Consider the following 19573-nt stretch of genomic DNA (forward strand, 5'->3'; position numbering starts at 1 on the left):
CCAAGCACTTAGGTAACGGCCTGTAACCACCCTAGCAGATGTCTATGAATACAAGTTTGTGTTGTGTATTGGAATCTGGGGTCATGTAGGTGTCTGACGTCTGGATATAGTTTATTGTAACTTTACAAATTCCTTGACCTGTGATTGGTCTTTTTGGATGAGGCAGGAAAGGAGGAGCAAAAAAAAAAAAAGTAACTGAAGAGAAAAGGAAACCCCAAATTATAAACCCAACAAAGTGTGAGAAGCCTCCAGGCAGACCCAGAATAGCTGACACAAGAGGGGAGGAGGGGGGAGGGAAGGTCAGGCCTGCAAGGAATTAGACCCAGTGTTGAAAACCCTTCCACTTGCACAATGCCTTCTGAATTACAATACCTGCCCCTAACAGAGGAGCTCTGAAAACAGCACAGTGCATGGAACTCTGACACCTCATAGAAGAAGGCAGAGCAGAGGAAGTCCTCCAATAGCAATGAGAGCAGAACCGATATCCAGCCTCATAGAAGGTGCCTGGGAAGAGGACATCTGCCAGAGATGAGAGCAAAAACAACGTCCAACCGCATAGAAGAAGGTGGGCAGAGCACATCTTCCACCAGCAAGGATAACAGAACTAACATCCAACCTCATAGAAGATGGAGCAGAAGATGTCCTCCACTAGAGATGAGAGCAGAGCCAACATCCAACCTCATAGAAGAAGGTGGAGCAGAGGACATCTTCCACAAGCAAGGAGAGCAGAACTGACATCCAACCTCATAGAAGGTGGAGCAGAAGACATCCTTCACTAGAGAATGAGAGCAGAACCGACATCCAACCTCTTTGAAGAAGGTGAGTCTTCTATCAGTGATTAGAGCAGATCCGACATCCAAACTGCATTGAAGGCGGCCGAGTAGAGGATGTCCTCCACTAGAGATGAGAGCAGAACTGACATCCAACTTCATAGAAGAAGGCGGAGCAGAGGACATCTTCCACCAGCACGAAGAGCAGAACTGACATCTAACCTCATTGAAGGTGGAGCAAGAGGATGTCCTCCACTAGAGATGAGAGCAGAACCGACATCCAACCTCTTACAGAACCTTCTGGCAGTGATTAGAACAGATCCGACATCCAAACTGCATAGAAGGCGGCTGAGCAGAGGACATCTTCCATTAGAGATGAGAGAAAAATTAACATCCAACCACATGGAAGAAGGTGGAGCAGAGGATGTCCTCTGCCAGACAGAGAGCAGCACCAACATCCAAAGAAAGGAAGAATCTAGAAGAGCTGTAGAATAGAAAGGGACTTCCAAGTCTTGGTACCCAAAAGGAGGACCTGAGTGGAAGGCCCATAGTGTGGGTGGGAGGGTATAAACTGAGTGGTGGATGGACCAATAGGACACAATGTGGAAGGACGTTATCTCTGGCCAAAGATGATGCCACCCTGACACCGGAATGTTCACTAAGTGAAATATTGATATCATATCAACCTTTCTAGAGGTTTCAGAGCCGGGCTGAGCCTCGTGTGGTGGGACATAACCATCCCTGAGGACCTTCCTGACTGCGGACAGAACTTCTCGGTCCACCAATGGCAGCAGCACCCAGAAGGGCTGGGAGACATCAGACCCAACTACCACCAGTGAACATTAGAGGACAATTACTGGAAATTATTAGATTTCAGCCTCATATCCAACCATAGAATCCCAAATCTGCAGTTTTTAGCCCCCTTGCAGACTCTGCCAGTGGAGTCACCTAATGCAGCTTCCTGTGACTAGGTGACAACAGCTGCTGCTCTGCTCCCGAATTCAGAGCAGAGTTGTCACTCGCATGGAGGCGGTGCTTGCACTACATTAGGGGTGTGGCGATCAGCATTGTCACTGTGGTTTTCACAAGGCTGTAAGCTGGCCAATCAGCACCTTGCTCCACCCACTGATTTCTGCCTAAACAACCCTAAACCTGTGAGCTGCAGTGGCTGGGAGGGGGAACACCAATGATGGAGGACTTGGCTCAGTTGAAGAGGTAAAAGGAGATTTTTTTGTTCACTTTATGAGGATTCTTCAACCCGCAGGCACTGGCTGAAGACTCGTTCTAGTACAAATGTGATTTCAGACTAGGGCCCCGGCCTCATGAGAATACAGACGGTGGGTGGGCCCCGGCCTCATGAGAATACAGACGGTGGGTGGGCCCCCGGCCTCATGAGAATACAGACGGTGGGTGGCCCCCGGCCTCATGGAGAATACAGACGGTGGGTGGGCCCCCGGCCTCATGAGAATACAGACGGTGGGTGGGCCCCCGGCCTCATGAGAATACAGACGGTGGGTGGGCCCCCGGCCTCATGAGAATACAGACGGTGGGTGGGCCCCCGGCCTCATGAGAATACAGACGGTGGGTGGGCCCCCGGCCTCATGAGAATACAGACGGTGGGTGGGCCCCCGGCCTCATGAGAATACAGACGGTGGTGGGCCCCGGCCTCATGAGAATACAGACGGTCTTCCGGGTAGAACTGGAAACCGGCCAACACAAGCAATGCTCCAATGTCTCCTAATACTGCTGACCGGCTGAGAATGCCGGGTGCCTGGCTGTCGCTGGCTTCAGTACTTCCTCAGTCATGTACTCTGAGCAAGCATGCAGTCAGTGAAGTCCTGGCCCCTGGCTGCATATACATCTGTAACTTAAAGCAATGAATCAGAATGGGAATGTTTATTCCAGAGTGCAGTCAGTAGTGCCCCCCACCACATCAGGGGCCCCTCCCATATCACCAACAGACAAGGACTCCCACAGAAATATCAAAGGCCCCCCTCCCATCACCGACAAAGACCCCTACAGCCACATTAGGGCCCCCCCCTCCCATTACTGACAGAAAAGGACCCCTACAGCCACGTTGGGGCCCCCCTCCCATCACCAACAAAGACCCCTACAGCCACGTTAAGGCCCCCCCTCCCATCACCGACAGACGAGGATCCCTACAGCCACGTTGGGGGCCCCCCCTCCCATCACCGACAGACGAGGATCCCTACAGCCACGTTGGGGGCCCCCCTCCCCATCACCGGACAGACGAGGATCCCTACAGCCACGTTGGGGGCCCCCCCTCCCATCACCGACAGACGAGGATCCCTACAGCCACGTTGGGGCCCCCCCTCCCATCACCGACAGACGAGGATCCCTACAGCCACTTGGGGCCCCCCCTCCCATCACCGACAGACGAGGATCCCTACAGCCACGTTGGGGCCCCCCCTCCCATCACCGACAGACGAGGATCCCTACAGCCACGTTGGGGCCCCCCCTCCCATCACCGACAGACGAGGATCCCTACAGCCACGTTGGGGCCCCCCCTCCCATCACCAACAGACGAGGATCCCTACAGCCACGTTGGGGCCCCCCTCCCATCACAGGTCACTTAGCTCAGACACACCATTGGCTTTATTATAAAATCTGAGGCCTCAGACAGACATCATATATACAAGGCACTGCTCAGGCCCTCATAGCGAATGTAGAACCACAAGTCCCAGCATGCTTCCACCAGAGGGTGTAGTCCATCACACTGTCCTCCAGGTTCCCGAGCGGCTCTGTCCGCCATCGCTGAATGGTCCTCGTGCTCCAAGGACGGCTCGGCGGAGGGTGGAATTACGTGAACAGCCTGATGGTGGCGTCAGCTCCTGATGAGAAGACCCAGGGCTGGGTTGGGTGAAAGACCACATCCAAAACGCCCAGATCACGCGTGATCTCATGTCCACGCAGAACCTTCACCGGCACAATCAGAGGATTCTGGAGGAGATCACTGCAGGCACAGAGGAACGTGTCAGAGGAACATACTACATACATGTGCAGAGCGTGTGCACAGACCAGTCACTTACTTGTAGACCATTCCATGGCAAAACTATAACGCTGCCATCGTCTGAACCCGAGGCAAAGAGCGGGTACTGCCTATGGAACGCCACCGACCGCAGGGCCTTCTTGTGGTGCCTGCAAGACCACGGACACAAATATCATCATCATCATCTTCACCACCACCAGACATGGACACAAATATCATCATCATCCTCCTCCTCACCACCACCACCAGACATGGACACAAATACCATCATCATCACCACCAGACATGGACACAAATATCATCATCATCATCCTCCTCCTCCTCACCACCACCAGACATGGACACAAATACCATCATCATCCTCCTCCTCCTCACCACCAGACATGGACACAAATATCATCATCATCTTCACCACCACCAGACATGGACACAAATATCATCATCATCTTCACCACCAGACATGGACACAAATATCATCATCATCATCCTCCTCACCACCAGACATGGACACAAATATCATCATCATCATCCTCCTCACCACCAGACATGGACACAAATATCATCATCATCATCCTCCTCACCACCAGACATGGACACAAATATCATCATCATCTTCACCACCAGACATGGACACAAATATCATCATCATCATCCTCCTCCTCCTCACCACCAGACATGGACACAAATATCATCATCATCCTCCTCACCACCAGACATGGACACAAATATCATCATCATCATCATCTTCACCACCACCACCAGACATGGACACAAATATCATCATCATCCTCCTCCTCCTCCTCACCACCACCAGACATGGACACAAATATCATCATCATCATCCTCCTCCTCCTCCTCCTCACCACCACCAGACATGGACACAAATATCATCATCATCATCATCATCCTCCTCCTCCTCACCACCAGACATGGACACAAATATCATCATCATCATATTCACCACCACCAGACATGGACACAAATATCATCATCATCATCATCATCCTCCTCCTCCTCACCACCAGACATGGACACAAATATCATCATCATCATCCTCCTCCTCACCACCACCAGACATGGACACAAATATCATCATCATCATCCTCCTCCTCACCACCAGACATGGACACAAATATCATCATCATCCTCCTCCTCCTCCTCCTCACCACCACCAGACATGGACACAAATATCATCATCATCTTCACCACCACCAGACATGGACACAAATATCATCATCCTCCTCCTCACCACCAGACATGGACACAAATATCATCATCATCCTCCTCACCACCAGACATGGACACAAATATCATCATCATCATCCTCCTCCTCCTCACCACCAGACATGGACACAAATATCATCATCATCATCATATTCACCACCAGACATGGACACAAATATCATCATCATCCTCCTCCTCCTCACCACCAGACATGGACACAAATATCATCATCATCCTCCTCCTCCTCACCACCAGACATGGACACAAATATCATCATCATCATCCTCCTCCTCCTCCTCACCACCAGACATGGACACAAATATCATCATCATCCTCCTCACCACCAGACATAGACACAAATATTATCATCATCCTCCTCCTCCTCCTCACCACCAGACATGGACACAAATATTATCATCATCATCCTCCTCCTCCTCCTCACCACCAGACATGGACACAAATATCATCATCCTCCTCCTCCTCACCACCAGACATGGACACAAATATCATCATCATCCTCCTCCTCACCACCAGACATGGACACAAATATCATCATCATCCTCCTCACCACCACCAGACATGGACACAAATATCATCATCATCATCCTCACCACCAGACATGGACACAAATATCATCATCATCATCCTCCTCCTCCTCACCACCAGACATGGACACAAATATCATCATCATCCTCCTCCTCACCACCACCAGACATGGACACAAATATCATCATCATCATCCTCCTCCTCACCACCAGACATGGACACAAATACCATCATCATCTTCATCATCACCTCCACACATACACAAATCCAATCACCGCCATCATGACACAGAAACACCATCACAAGCGGAGAGGGAATGGAGGGGAGGAGCAGAGTAGACGGAGTCAGGTAGGAAGGGAGGAGCACAGGAGCAGAGTAGGCGGAGTCAGGTAGGAGCACAGCACAGGAGCAGAGAGTAGGCGGAGTCAGGTAGGAGCACAGCACAGGAGCAGAGAGTAGGCGGAGTCAGGTAGGAGGAGCACAGGGGCAGAGAGTAGGCGGAGTCAGGTAGGAGGAGCACAGGGGCAGAGAGTAGGCGGAGTCAGGTAGGAGGAGCACAGGAGCAGAGAGTAGGCGGAGTCAGGTAGGAAGGGTGGAGCACAGGAGCAGAGAGTAGGCGGAGTCAGGTAGGAGGAGCACAGGAGCAGAGTAGGCGGAGTCAGGTAGCACAGCACAGGAGCAGAGAGTAGGCGGAGTCAGGTAGGAGGAGCACAGGGGCAGAGAGTAGGCGGAGTCAGGTAGGAGGAGCACAGGGGCAGAGAGTAGGCAGAGTCAAGTAGGAGCACAGCACAGGGGCAGAGAGTCAGGTAGGAGGGGAGGAGCAGAGAGTAGGCGGAGTCAGGTAGGAAGGGAGGAGCAGAGAGTAGGCGGAGTCAGGTAGGAGGAGCAGAGAGTAGGAGGAGTCAGGTGGGAGGGGTCTCACCTCAGCACTTTGTAGGGTTTGGTGGACAGGTCCATATCGAACCACGCCAGCTTGGAGTCATAACTCCCACAGATCAGGTTGTCACCTGAAGACAACAGAACAGACGGCATTAGAAGGTCCCCCACCACACCGGGGCCCCTCCAGTCCTGCAGAGACCCCCCATCCCCCCCCCATGTACATGTGTGAAGTCCCGCAGGGAATCGATGAGAGGGGGAGGGGCAAACATTTCATGTACAGTCGCCCCGCAGGACCCCAAAATCTGGGAGGTACAGCAATCCTACTCCCATCCCCCACAGTCACCCCTCACATGTTCCCTCCCCCCCGCACGGTGTACAATAACCCCTCCCCCAGACTTCCCCTGCAGGGTGTACAATAGCCCCTCCCCCGCAGGGTGTACAATAGCCCCTCCCCCGGACTCCCCCGTGCAGTGTACAATAGCCCCTCCCCCGGACTCCCCCCGCGGGGTGTACAATAGCCCCTCCCCCGGACTCCCCCGCGGGGTGTACAATAGCCCCTCCCCCGGACTCCCCCGCGGGGTGTACAATAGCCCCTCCCCCAGACTCCCCCGCGGGGTGTACAATAGCCCCTCCCCCGCGGGGTGTACAATAGCCCCTCCCCCGCGGGGTGTACAATAGCCCCTCCCCCGCGGGGTGTACAATAGCCCCTCCCCCGCGGGGTGTACAATAGCCCCTCCCCCGCGGGGTGTACAATAGCCCCTCCCCCGCGGGGTGTACAATAGCCCCTCCCCCGCGGGGTGTACAATAGCCCCTCCCCTGCGGGGTGTACAACAGCCCCTCACCCGGACTGCCCCGCTGGGTGTACAATAGCCCCTCCCCCGCGGGGTGTACAATAGCCCCTCCCCCGGACTCCCCCGCGGGGTGTACAATAGCCACTCCCCCGCGGGGTGTACAATAGCCCCTCCCCCGGACTCCCCCGCGGGGTGTACAATAGCCCCTCCCCCGCAGGGTGTACAATAGCCCCTCCCCCGGACTCACCCGCGGGGTGTACAATAACCCCCCCTCCCCCGGACTCCCCCATGAGGTGTACAACAGCCCCTCCCCCGGACTCACCCGCAGGGTGGACGGCGATGCTGGACACCCACTTGCAGTTGGCCATCAGTTTCTTGGCGAGTTCCTGTTTCAGCAGATTGTAGACGCGGACACACCTCTGGGTGGCGACGAAGAAGAAGGGGCGGGCCGGGTGAAAGAGAACCCGCTGGACCTGCCCCTTGTTCTTCCGGAACGGGTTCTGGCTCCGCCTCCGGCTCAGCTGGTGTATGAGAACCTGCGAGTTCCCGTTATCCGGGATGACAACCGCGAAGTAATCCCCCCGACCGTGCCACGTCACCTGCTTCACCGCCTGCAATGCCGAAAAACAGACTTACTGGGATCCAGAGAGCAACTTCCTCCATTACTACTACTGGCGGGTAACAGAAAGGGACATCCCCTCCATTACCAGTACTGGCGGGTAACAGAGGGGGACATCTCCTCCATTAATACTACTGGCGGGTAACAGAAAGGGACATCTCCTCCATTACCAGTACTGGCGGGTAACAGAGAGGGACATCTCCTCCATTACCAGTACTGGCGGGTAACAGAGAGGGACATCTCCTCCATTACCAGTACTGGCGGGTAACAGAGAGAGGGACATCTCCTCCATTACCAGTACTGGCGGGTAACAGAGGGGGACATCTCCTCCATTACCAGTACTGGCGGGTAACAGAGGGGGACATCTCCTCCATTACCAGTACTGGCGGGTAACAGAGGGGGACATCTCCTCCATTACCAGTACTGGCGGGTAACAGAGAGAGGGACATCTCCTCCATTACCAGTACTGGCGGGTAACAGAGGGGGACATCTCCTCCATTACCAGTACTGGCGGGTAACAGAGAGGGACATCTCCTCCATTACCAGTACTGGCGGGTAACAGAAAGGGACATCTCCTCCATTACCAGTACTGGCGGGTAACAGAAAGGGACATCTCCTCCATTACCAGTACTGGCGGGTAACAGAGGGGGACATCTCCTCCATTACCAGTACTGGCGGGTAACAGAGGGGGACATCTCCTCCATTACTACTACTGGCGGGTAACAGAGAGGGACATCTCCTCCATTACCAGTACTGGCGGGTAACAGAGAGGGGGACATCTCCTCCATTACCAGTACTGGCGGGTAACAGAGAGGGGGACATCTCCTCCATTACCAGTACTGGCGGGTAACAGAGAGGGACATCTCCTCCATTAGCGGCTGTTCTCGGGGGGTGTATTGGACGATCGGGGTATCGGTGGGGGGGGTACCTTCTCATGGTGGATATGGAGGAGAGAAGGGTGCGGCTGTTCTGGGGGGGGGGGGGGTGTATCGGGTGATCGGGGTATCGGGGGGGGTACCTTCTCATGGTGGATACGGAGGAGAGAAGGGTGCGGCTGTTCTCGGGGGGTGTATTGGGCGATCGGGGGGGGGGGTGTATTGGGCGATCGGGGGGAGAGGGGGGGGTACCTTCTCATGCTGGATACAGAGGAGAGAAGGGTGCGGCTGTTCTGGGGGGGGGGTGTATCGGGTGATCGGGGTATCGGGGGGGGTACCTTCTCATGGTGGATACGGAGGAGAGAAGGGTGCGGCTGTTCTCGGGGGGTGTATTGGGCGATCGGGGGGGGGGGGGGTGTATCGGGTGATCGGGGTATCGGGGGGGTACCTTCTCATGGTGGATACGGAGGAGAGAAGGGTGCGGCTGTTCTCGGGGGGTGTATCGGGTGATCGGGGGGGGAGGGAGTGTATCGGGTGATCGGGGGGAGAGGGGGGGGTACCTTCTCATGCTGGATACAGAGGAGAGAAGGGTGCGGCTGTTCTCGGGGGGTGTATTGGGTGATCGGGGGGGGGGGGTGTATTGGGCGATCGGGGGGAGGGGGGGGGTACCTTCTCATGCTGGATACGGAGGAGAGAAGGGTGCGGCTGTTCTCGGGGGATGTATCGGGTGATCGGGGGGGGGGGGGGGGGGTGTATCGGGTGATCGGGGGGAGAGGGGGGGGTACCTTCTCATGCTGGATACAGAGGAGAGAAGGGTGCGGCTGTTCTCGGGGGGTGTATTGGGTGATCGGGGGGGGTGTGTCGGGTGATCGGGGGGAGAGGGGGGGGTACCTTCTCATGCTGGATACAGAGGAGAGAAGGGTGCGGCTGTTCTCGGGGGGTGTATTGGGTGATCGGGGGGGGGGGGTGTATCGGGTGATCGGGGGGAGAGGGGGGGGGTACCTTCTCATGCTGGATACGGAGGAGAGAAGGGTGCGGCTGTTCTCGGGGGGTGTATTGGGCGATCGGGGGGGGGGGGTGTATTGGGCGATCGGGGGGGGGGGGTGTATCTGGTGATCGGGGGGAGGGGGGGGTACCTTCTCATGCTGGATACGTAGGCGGACTCCCTCTTCATACTGCGCTCCCTCCACTGCCTCCCACTTCACTGGCTGTGGCTTCTCCTCCTCGGGGGGTTGGTGCGCCCCCACATGCTGATCTGTAGAATTGCAGAGTAGGCGGTCTCCAAGTCCCGGGTTCACAATGATGACAGAGCGCTCCCTGTAGGAGGAGACAGAAGTTTTGGGTCACGGATGAACTCCTCCCTCACCCTGCAGTCCATACCTTCCCCCGCACACGGCCATCTCTACAACACAACCATTAGAATAGCTGCTGATATGTTAAGCCAAACTAATTTCCAGCCTGGAAGACGTCAAGCATCATCAAGCCCTCAACTCCCAATCTTTTCTGTCTCTTGCCACCACTTACAACTATTTTTTTGACTCTTCTGTCAATCTGCCCTCCCCCTCCCCCTCCCGGTCTTCCAAGCATTATATGGAAAACACATCCTTGATATCCCTTTACACATGCATACTATTCCCTGCTGGCCTCAGGCTGCTGAAGACGTTAGCTGTGCAATCTGCTGATCACTCTGTTAGCGTGTAATCAAGCAACTGGCCAGCAGATTGCACAGCTAAATTCTGCACAGCCCCATGGCCAGCAGGAAGGTGAGTGAACGTCTAAAGAAAGGTGCAGACATGTCTAAAGGGATGCCGGGGATGTGTTCTTTCACATCACACTTAGGACTCAAAGCTACCGTTGCCTTGTCCCTCCCAGCAAACCGCGATCTTTCTGAAAGCAGAGACTGGCAGAGAGACCCAGTGATGATGTCATCGAGTCCACAGAGAGATATACTTTGCAAAGGAGAATTTCTTATTGAAAAAGGCTCACTGCGTGCCGATAGGAGGGGAGAAGGGAGGGGACTCCATGCTACCATCACACTTCAGCCAATCAGGACCCATCCAGGGACAGTCATCACTATAGTACTGTGTGAGGCAGGCCGGGTGAACCTGCCCCATCTAGGAGCCAAATCCACATAAAGGGCCCCAAAGAGTCACTCACACACATGCAGCCACCAGGATCAATGTGGCGTTCGGGTTCCAGCTGACGCTCTTGATGGCCCCGTCCAGGCGGATGGTTTTCATGCAGCGTCCGGTACTGACCTCCCAGAACCTGAGGGTGCAGTCATCAGACCCTGGAGGGAGAGGGGGGAGGTAATTGTATACAGTGGATCACATGATATGACCTGGGGGGGGCATCTGTACTACAGCCAAACAGCTCACATACCTGAGACAATCCACTGCCCAGAGGGGGAGACACCGATGCAGCGTACCAGATCCGTGTGTCCGCGGTACACCTGAGGAAAGACGGACGGTGTGACTGGAGGCGGAGCTGGTGGGCTCCAAGAGACCAATAGAGGGGGAGGGGCTCTGGGGGACCTATGGAAGGGAGGCGAGGACTCTGGAAGATGCATGGAGCTGAGGGGCTTCCATACAGCTGGGGGGAGGCGGGTTCCAGAAGACCTACAGAGGGGGAGTGTCAAGGAGGGAAGGGCTCTGGGAGACCCATGGATGACCACAGAAGATCCATGGAGTGGGAGCTCCAGGAGACCCACAGAGGACCATGAAAGTCCCACATACAGAGTAGAAAGGGGGGGCTCAAGGAAGGGAAGCCTGCAAGGAACCCAAGAGACAGCCAAGAGGTTAGCAAACACCCACAGAGAGGGGGTCTAGGGGCTTCCAGAGATACCAGGAGGGGTAGCTGGGGAGGACTCCAGAGGATCCATGGCAGGAGGATGGATCTAGGAGACACATGGGAGAAGCTGGGGCTCTGGGTACCACGTGGAGGCGGAGTATGAGCTGGGAGGGGGATTCCAGAGGATCCATGGCAGGAGGATGGGTCTAGGAGACACATGGGAGAAGCTGGGGCTCTGGGTAACACGTCTGAGGTGGGTGGGGGGCTCCAGAGGATCCATGGCAGGAGGATGGGTCTAGGAGACACATCGTAGAAGCTGGGGCTCTGGGTAACACATGGAGGCGGAGTCTGAGGTGGGTGGGGGACTCCAGAGGATCCATGGCAGGAGGATGGGTCTAGGAGACACATGGGAGAAGCTGGGGCTCTGGGTAACACATGGAGGCGGAGTCTGAGGTGGGTGGGGGGCTTCAGAGGATCCATGGCAGGAGGATGGGTCTAGGAGACGCATGGGAGAAGCTGAGGCTCTGGGTAACACGTGGAGGCGGAGTCTGAGGTGGGTGGGGGACTCCAGAGGATCCATGGAAGGAGGATGGGTCTAGGAGACGCATGGGAGAAGCTGAGGCTCTGGGTAACACGTGGAGGCGGAGTCTGAGGTGGGTGGGGGACTCCAGAGGATCCATGGCAGGAGGATGGGTCTAGGAGACACATGGGAGAAGCTGGGGCTCTGGGTAACACGTGGAGGCGGAGTCTGAGGTGGGTGGGGGACTCCAGAGGATCCATGGCAGGAGGATGGGTCTAGGAGACACATGGGAGAAGCTGGGGCTCTGGGTACCACATGGAGGCGGAGTCTGAGGTGGGTGGGGGACTCCAGAGGATCCATGGCAGGAGGATGGGTCTAGGAGACACATGGGAGAAGCTGGGGCTCTGGGTACCACATGGAGGCGGAGTCTGAGGTGGGTGGGGGGCTCCAGAAGACCAGATTTCTGATATCTTGTTCCTAGTACAGTCCAGGAAAGGAAGAATCCATGTGATGGACTGTGACTGGTAACAAGACCATCGGGTAGTGCAGCGGCTCTTACCATGGACTGTGTGGTGGGGAACGGTTGCAGGTCTCGAGGTCGGGGGAGTTTGGGGATCAGATCCTCGGGATCCACATTCACCTGCGGATGAGAAGAATGAGATTTCAGAGAAGGGAGGCTCAATCTCCTCAGAAGATCGTCTCACCGGCGTCCACCTACCCTCATCTTTCTCTGCCGAGGACACAGGTACAGATCCAGGCAGCGCTCAAACCGCTCGTGGATGAAGCGGGAGTAGGCGGGCACAGCGCGCAGGCTGCCATGATGCTTGGGTAGGAACGGCAACTTCCTGTCTTCAGGGTCCTGCTGTTCCCAGGCCAGTTTCTGGGGGAGGAAAAAGAAGGGGGAACATTTATATAAATCCAGACCAATCAGAACCTCCAATCCCTGTACACTGCGCCCACAAAGCTTCTACACCCCTGGTGCCCAACACAAGGCCCGCCTTCCCTCTACATGTGGCCTGCAGGCTATTGGGCACCATAGAGACAGAGGGTACTGGAACACTCTCGCATGGTTATTATTGTACTCACTGACACCAATGCTGGGGGTTATTACTGCTTCCACTGACACCAATGCTGGGGGATATTACTGCTTCCACTGACACCAATGCTGGGGGTTATTACTGCTTCCACTGACACCAATGCTGGGGGTTATTACTGCTTCCACTGACACCAATGCTGGGGGTTATTACTGCTTCCACTGACACCAATGCTGGGGGATATTACTGCTTCCACTGACACCAATGCTGGGGGTTATTACTGCTTCCACTGACACCAATGCTGGGGGTTATTACTGCTTCCACTGACACCAATGCTGGGGGTTATTGCTTCCACTGACACCAATGCTGGGGGTTATTATTGCTTCCACTGACACCAATGCTGGGGGTTATTACTGCTTCCACTGACACCAATGCTGGGGGTTATTACTGCTTCCACTGACACCAATGCTGGGGGTTATTACTGCTTCCACTGACACCAATGCTGGGGGTTATTACTGCTTCCACTGACACCAATGCTGGGGGTTATTACTGCTTCCACTGACACCAATGCTGGGGGTTATTACTGCTTCCACTGACACCAATGCTGGGGGTTATTACTGCTTCCACTGACACCAATGCTGGGGGTTATTGCTTCCACTGACACCAATGCTGGGGGTTATTATTGCTTCCACTGACACCAATGCTGGGGGTTATTACTGCTTCCACTGACACCAATGCTGGGGGTTATTATTGCTTCCACTGACACCAATGCTGGGGGTTATTACTGCTTCCACTGACACCAATGCTGGGGGATATTACTGCTTCCACTGACACCAATGCTGGGGGATATTACTGCTTCCACTGACACCAATGCTGGGGGATATTACTGCTTCCACTGACACCAATGCTGGGGGTTATTACTGCTTCCACTGACACCAATGCTGGGGGTTATTACTGCTTCCACTGACACCAATGCTGGGGGTTATTACTGCTTCCACTGACACCAATGCTGGGGGATATTACTGCTTCCACTGACACCAATGCTGGGGGATATTACTGCTTCCACTGACACCAATGCTGGGGGATATTACTGCTTCCACTGACACCAATGCTGGGGGTTATTACTGCTTCCACTGACACCAATGCTGGGGGTTATTACTCCTGCCACTGACACCAATGCTGGGGGTTATTACTGCTTCCACTGACACCAATGCTGGGGGATATTACTGCTTCCACTGACACCAATGCTGGGGGATATTACTGCTTCCACTGACACCAATGCTGGGGGTTATTACTGCTTCCACTGACACCAATGCTGGGGGTTATTACTGCTTCCACTGACACCAATGCTGGGGGATATTACTTGAGACGGGGACACCTCTTCCTAGAATATGAGGTTTCCCCCTTCTTCTCTGTTTGGGAAAGATGTGAGAAGAACCCCCCCCCCCTCCCCCGATGGGGAAAGAGAAGAGTAATAAAAGGTTCTCTCTTCCATAATCCATCCTAAACCTGGCCGGGGATTCCCTTTATTACACTGAAGACGATGGACAAGGCGGTCATACTTGGTCCTCATCATACACTCGGCTATAGGCTCACCTCCTCCTCAGTCATCAGGTACTCCGGTGGGGGGTTATAGGACTCTTCATGGCCAGGAAGAAGCAGCTTCGGAGCCGGAACATGCATCTTGTGCCTCCCCAGGATGGCATTAGGATCTTCCTGTGCCCACAGATCATAGTAAGCGGGAGTGTCATCACGTGGCTTCCGTGGCCGAATCCAGCCCATCTTTATGGCGTGGACCAACTTGGAGACCTGGAGACGTGGAAAGAGGAGTGAGCGTGCAGAGACAGACATAGAGACACCGAGAGATACCGAGAGACAGAGAGACACCGAGAGACGGAGAGACACAGAGACACGGAGAGACACGGAGAGACGGAGAGACACAGAGAGACGGAGAGACACAGAGACACCGAGAGACGGAGAGACACAGAGACAACGAGAGACGGAGAGACACCGAGAGACACCGAGAGACACGGAAAGACACCCAGAGGCGGAGAGACACCCAGAGGCGGAGAGACACCCAGAGGCGGAGAGACACCCAGAGACGGAGAGACACCGAGAGACACGGAAAGACACCGAGAGACACGGAAAGACACCGAGAGACGGAGAGACACAGAGACACCGAGAGACACAGAGACAACGAGAGACGGAGAGACACCGAGAGACACGGAGAGACACCGAGAGACACGGAAAGACACCGAGAGACACGGAAAGACACCGAGAGACACGGAAAGACACCGAGAGACACGGAAAGACACCGAGAGACGGAGAGACACCCAGAGGCGGAGAGACACCCAGAGGCGGAGAGACACCCAGAGACGGAGAGACACCCAGAGACGGAGAGACACCCAGAGGCGGAGAGACACCCAGAGGCGGAGAGACACCCAGAGACGGAGAGACACCCAGAGACACCGAGAGACGGAGAGACACCGAGAGACGGAGAGAGACCGAGAGACGGAGAGACACCGAGAGACGGAGAGACACCGAGAGACGGAGAGACACCGAGAGACACCGAGAGACACGGAAAGACACCGAGAGACACGGAAAGACACCGAGAGACACGGAAAGACACCGAGAGACACGGAAAGACACCGAGAGGCGGAGAGACACCCAGAGGCGGAGAGACACCCAGAGGCGGAGAGACACCCAGAGGCGGAGAGACACCCAGAGACACCGAGAGACGGAGAGACACCGAGAGACACAGAGACACCGAGAGACGGAGAGACACCGAGAGACACAGAGACACCGAGAGACACAGAGACACCGAGAGACGGAGAGACACCGAGAGACGGAGAGACACCGAGAGACACCGAGAGACACGGAAAGACACCGAGAGACACGGAAAGACACCGAGAGACACGGAAAGACACCGAGAGACACGGAAAGACACCGAGAGACACGGAAAGACACCGAGAGACGGAGAGACACCCAGAGGCGGAGAGACACCCAGAGGCGGAGAGACACCCAGAGGCGGAGAGACACCGAGAGACGGAGAGACACCGAGAGACGGAGAGAGACCGAGAGACACAGAGAGACCGAGAGACACAGAGAGACCGAGAGAGACAGAGAGACCGAGAGACGGAGAGACACCGAGAGACGGAGAGACACGGAAAGACACCGAGAGACACGGAAAGACACCGAGAGACACGGAAAGACACCGAGAGACCGGGAGACACCGAGAGACACCGAGAGGCGGAGAGACACCCAGAGGCGGAGAGACACCCAGAGGCGGAGAGACACCCAGAGGCGGAGAGACACCCAGAAGCGGAGAGACACCCAGAAGCGGAAAGACACCCAGAGACGGAGAGACACCGAGAGACGGACAGACACAGAGAGACGGAGAGACACCAAGAGACGAAGAGACACCGAGAGACAAAGAGACAGAGAGACACCAAGAGACGAAGAGACACTGAGAGACACCAAGAGACGAAGAGACACAGAGAGACCAAGAGACACCGAGAGACCAAGAGACACCGAGAGACCAAGAGACACCAACAGGAAGAGTGACACCAAGAGAAGGAGAGACACCAAGAGGAAGAGAGAGACATCAAGAGACAGAGGGACACCAAGGGATGGACACCCCAAGACACACAGAGATGGAGAGACAAAGACACCAAAAGATGGGTACCCAGAAATGAGGTGAGACCAACCACCTTCTTTCATGGAAATGGCTCAGGTGGGAGGTCATCCACTTACCTTCTCCTTCTCGATCAGGGATGGGATGAAGCTGCGTTTGTCTGCTGGCCGGTTGGTCACAGGATGGATCATGGTCTCATGTGTGAAGAAATCCACATATGGCTGAGGAGAGAGGGGAGAATGAAGGGTCAGGGAGGTTCATGAATCCACCAAGCGATGTCCACCCAACATGCAGCTTTCACTGCACTCACCTCATAAGGATCATACTTGGTGTCCCCAAACTGTCCATGTTGAAGCCGTTCCACTAGGTCCACCTGCTCATCAGTCAGCTTAATGTCCTGTCCGGTCTTCTTATCATGAACGGTTCTCCTGGAGAAAGATGGACATTGTGTTTATGAAGAGTCATGGCACTTTGTATACATAAACCGGCACAATGGAGACACTATGGCAACCCATCATCAAATCACAGAGCTTCCCACCCAGAGATGGAAGGAAATAGCTGACAATGGTCACTTCACGATGAGAGAGCAGCACGGTGGCCTTGCAGCACTGGGATCCTACGTACAGTTACTGTAGGACTCAATCAGCATTGAATTTGTACATTATCCCTCTTCATGTATTATATATGTTCTCCAATCAGTCACTGGAATGTCTGGGTCAGACTCTTCGGGGAGACTCTTCGGGGTCAGACTTTTCCTCACAATATCAAACAAACAGTTCCCAGATTTCTAAGAGGCCCCACACACTCACCAATAATCGGGATTCTCCATCTTGTCTAGGAATTCCTCCAGCTGGTCCTTCGTCTGCAGAGGCTTGAAAATCTTCTTGCCATCCAGGTCATAACCGATGTGCGGGAAATCCTTGTACCACTCCATAGGGATGTTCCCCACTGTGTTCCGGATGTCCTGCCGGAGAGAAGAGCCCGAACTGAGTGCATCGACACAGATACCAGAGATACGAGGAATAGAACGTAGAGTTTAATAGCCAGTCAAGTCCAATCTAGGAGCCAGCGAGCAGTTTTAGGAAGCAGTGAACACGTGTTCTGTTCTCTGCCAAGTCAACTAGAAGCCACCTTGTGCGGCCTGGCTCTGACTCCAGCCTGGTAAGTGATGTTATTATAGGAAAGTCATGACACATTTTATTTCTGATTGTATGAAGAGATAATGGCATGTAGGGGGAGATCCTCTAGCAGTACTATAGACGTGCCCACAGCCATAGAGGGGCCCACCATCACTGAAGGCCTAGTTACCTGGTCAGATCATGACTGGTCAACCAATAATGGAGTATATGGTGCAGGAACCTCCAGCACATTACTATTAAGCATTTAAATGGTCCATCGTCCTGGTGGAACCGCACGTCTCAGATCCAGAACAGACCCATGGAAATCTCCTCTGAGCAAAGTCCTCATACAATGCTTTCCGAAAGTATTCAGACCCCCTCCACGGTTTTCAATGTTATGTTGCAGCCTGATACTACAGATGTTTAACTTCTATTTTTTTCCCATGAACCTACACTCAGCACCCCAGAATGACAACGTGAAAGCAGAAATTTAGAAACGTTTGCAAATGTATGAAAAAGGAGCAACTGAAATCTCACATTGGTATAAGTATTCAGACCCTTTGCAACAACACTTGAAATTTCGCTCAGGCAACTCCCATTTCTCGATGGTTGCTGAGATGTTTCTACACCGTGATTGGAGGCCACCTGTGGTAAATTACATTGATTGGACATTATTTGGAAAGGCACACGCCTCTCTATAAAAGGCCTCACAGCTGACAATGCATACTGTTTCAGAGCAAAAGCCACGAGGTCAAAACGAAATGCCTGCAGAGCTCAGAGACAGGATTATTGCAAGGCACAGATCTGGAGAGGGCGACCAAAAAAATTGTGTGCTGCACTGAAGGTTTCCAAGAGTACAGTGGCCTCCATAATTCTCAAATGGAAGAAGTTTGGCACAACTAGGACTCTTCCAAGAGCTGGTCTCCCAGCCAAACTAAACAAATCGGGGGAGAAGGGCCTTAGAAAAAGAGGTGACCAAGAACCTGATGGTCACTTTGACTGAATTCCAGAGATCCTGTGTGGACATGGGACAAAGTTCCAGGACAACCATCACTGCAGCCCTCCACCCACCTGGGCTTCATGGCAGAATGGCTGGACAGATGCCTCTCCTCAGTGCAAATCACATGAAAGACCACTTGGAGTTTGCAAAAAAGCACCTGAAGGACTCTCTGGGGAACAAGATTCTGTGGTCCGATGAAGCAAAGATTGAACTGTTTGGCCTGAATTCTAAATGTTATGTCTGGAGGAAATTAGGCACCACTCATCACCTGCCCAATACCATCTCAACAGTGAGGCATGATGGTGGCAGAATCAAGCTGTGGGGTGGAAATGGGGAACTGGTCAAGGTTGAGGGAAAGTTGAATGGAGCAAAGTACAGAGATATCCTCAACGAAAACCCGTTCCATAGCCGTCAGGACCTCAGACTGGGCCGAAGGTTCACCTTCCAACATGACAACCATCCTAAGCACACATCCAAGACAACACAGGAGTGGCTTTGGGACAACCCTGTAAATGTCCTGGATTGGCCCAGCCAGAGCCCTGACTTCAACCCTACTGAGATCTGAAAATGGCTGTAAACCAACGACCCCCCATCCAGCCTGACTGGTCAAAGAATGGTAGGAAATCCCCCAATCCAAGAGTGCAAAGCTTGTGGCGTCATCCCCAAAAAGAATCCAGGCTGGAATTGTGCCAAAAGGAGCTTCAACAAAGTACTGAGTAAAGGGTCTGAATACTTCTGCCAATCTGGGATTTCAGGTTTTTTT

General features: G+C 54.2%; 1 protein-coding gene across 1 annotated transcript; it reads right to left on the reverse strand.

Annotated features, from left to right (window-relative positions):
• Window positions 1-3368: 3368 nt before the first annotated feature.
• On the reverse strand, window positions 3369-17725 carry BOP1 (BOP1 ribosomal biogenesis factor; the record flags this gene model as incomplete). The annotated part of the gene is given in 14 exon segments (XM_089668002.1): window positions 3369-3744; window positions 3821-3840; window positions 3842-3929; window positions 6473-6557; window positions 7543-7831; window positions 9851-10031; window positions 10872-11004; window positions 11097-11166; window positions 12584-12664; window positions 12743-12904; window positions 14655-14867; window positions 16812-16913; window positions 17003-17120; window positions 17502-17725. Coding segments are annotated over 14 exon segments (1920 nt in total), but the record flags the coding sequence as incomplete, so codon positions are not given.
• Window positions 17726-19573: the final 1848 nt, after the last annotated feature.

The sequence above is a fragment of the Staurois parvus genome, unplaced genomic scaffold, assembly GCF_062004578.1.
Source record: "Staurois parvus isolate SC_StPar_1 unplaced genomic scaffold, SC_StPar_1.0 ptg003736l, whole genome shotgun sequence".
Taxonomy (NCBI): Eukaryota; Metazoa; Chordata; class Amphibia; order Anura; family Ranidae; genus Staurois; species Staurois parvus.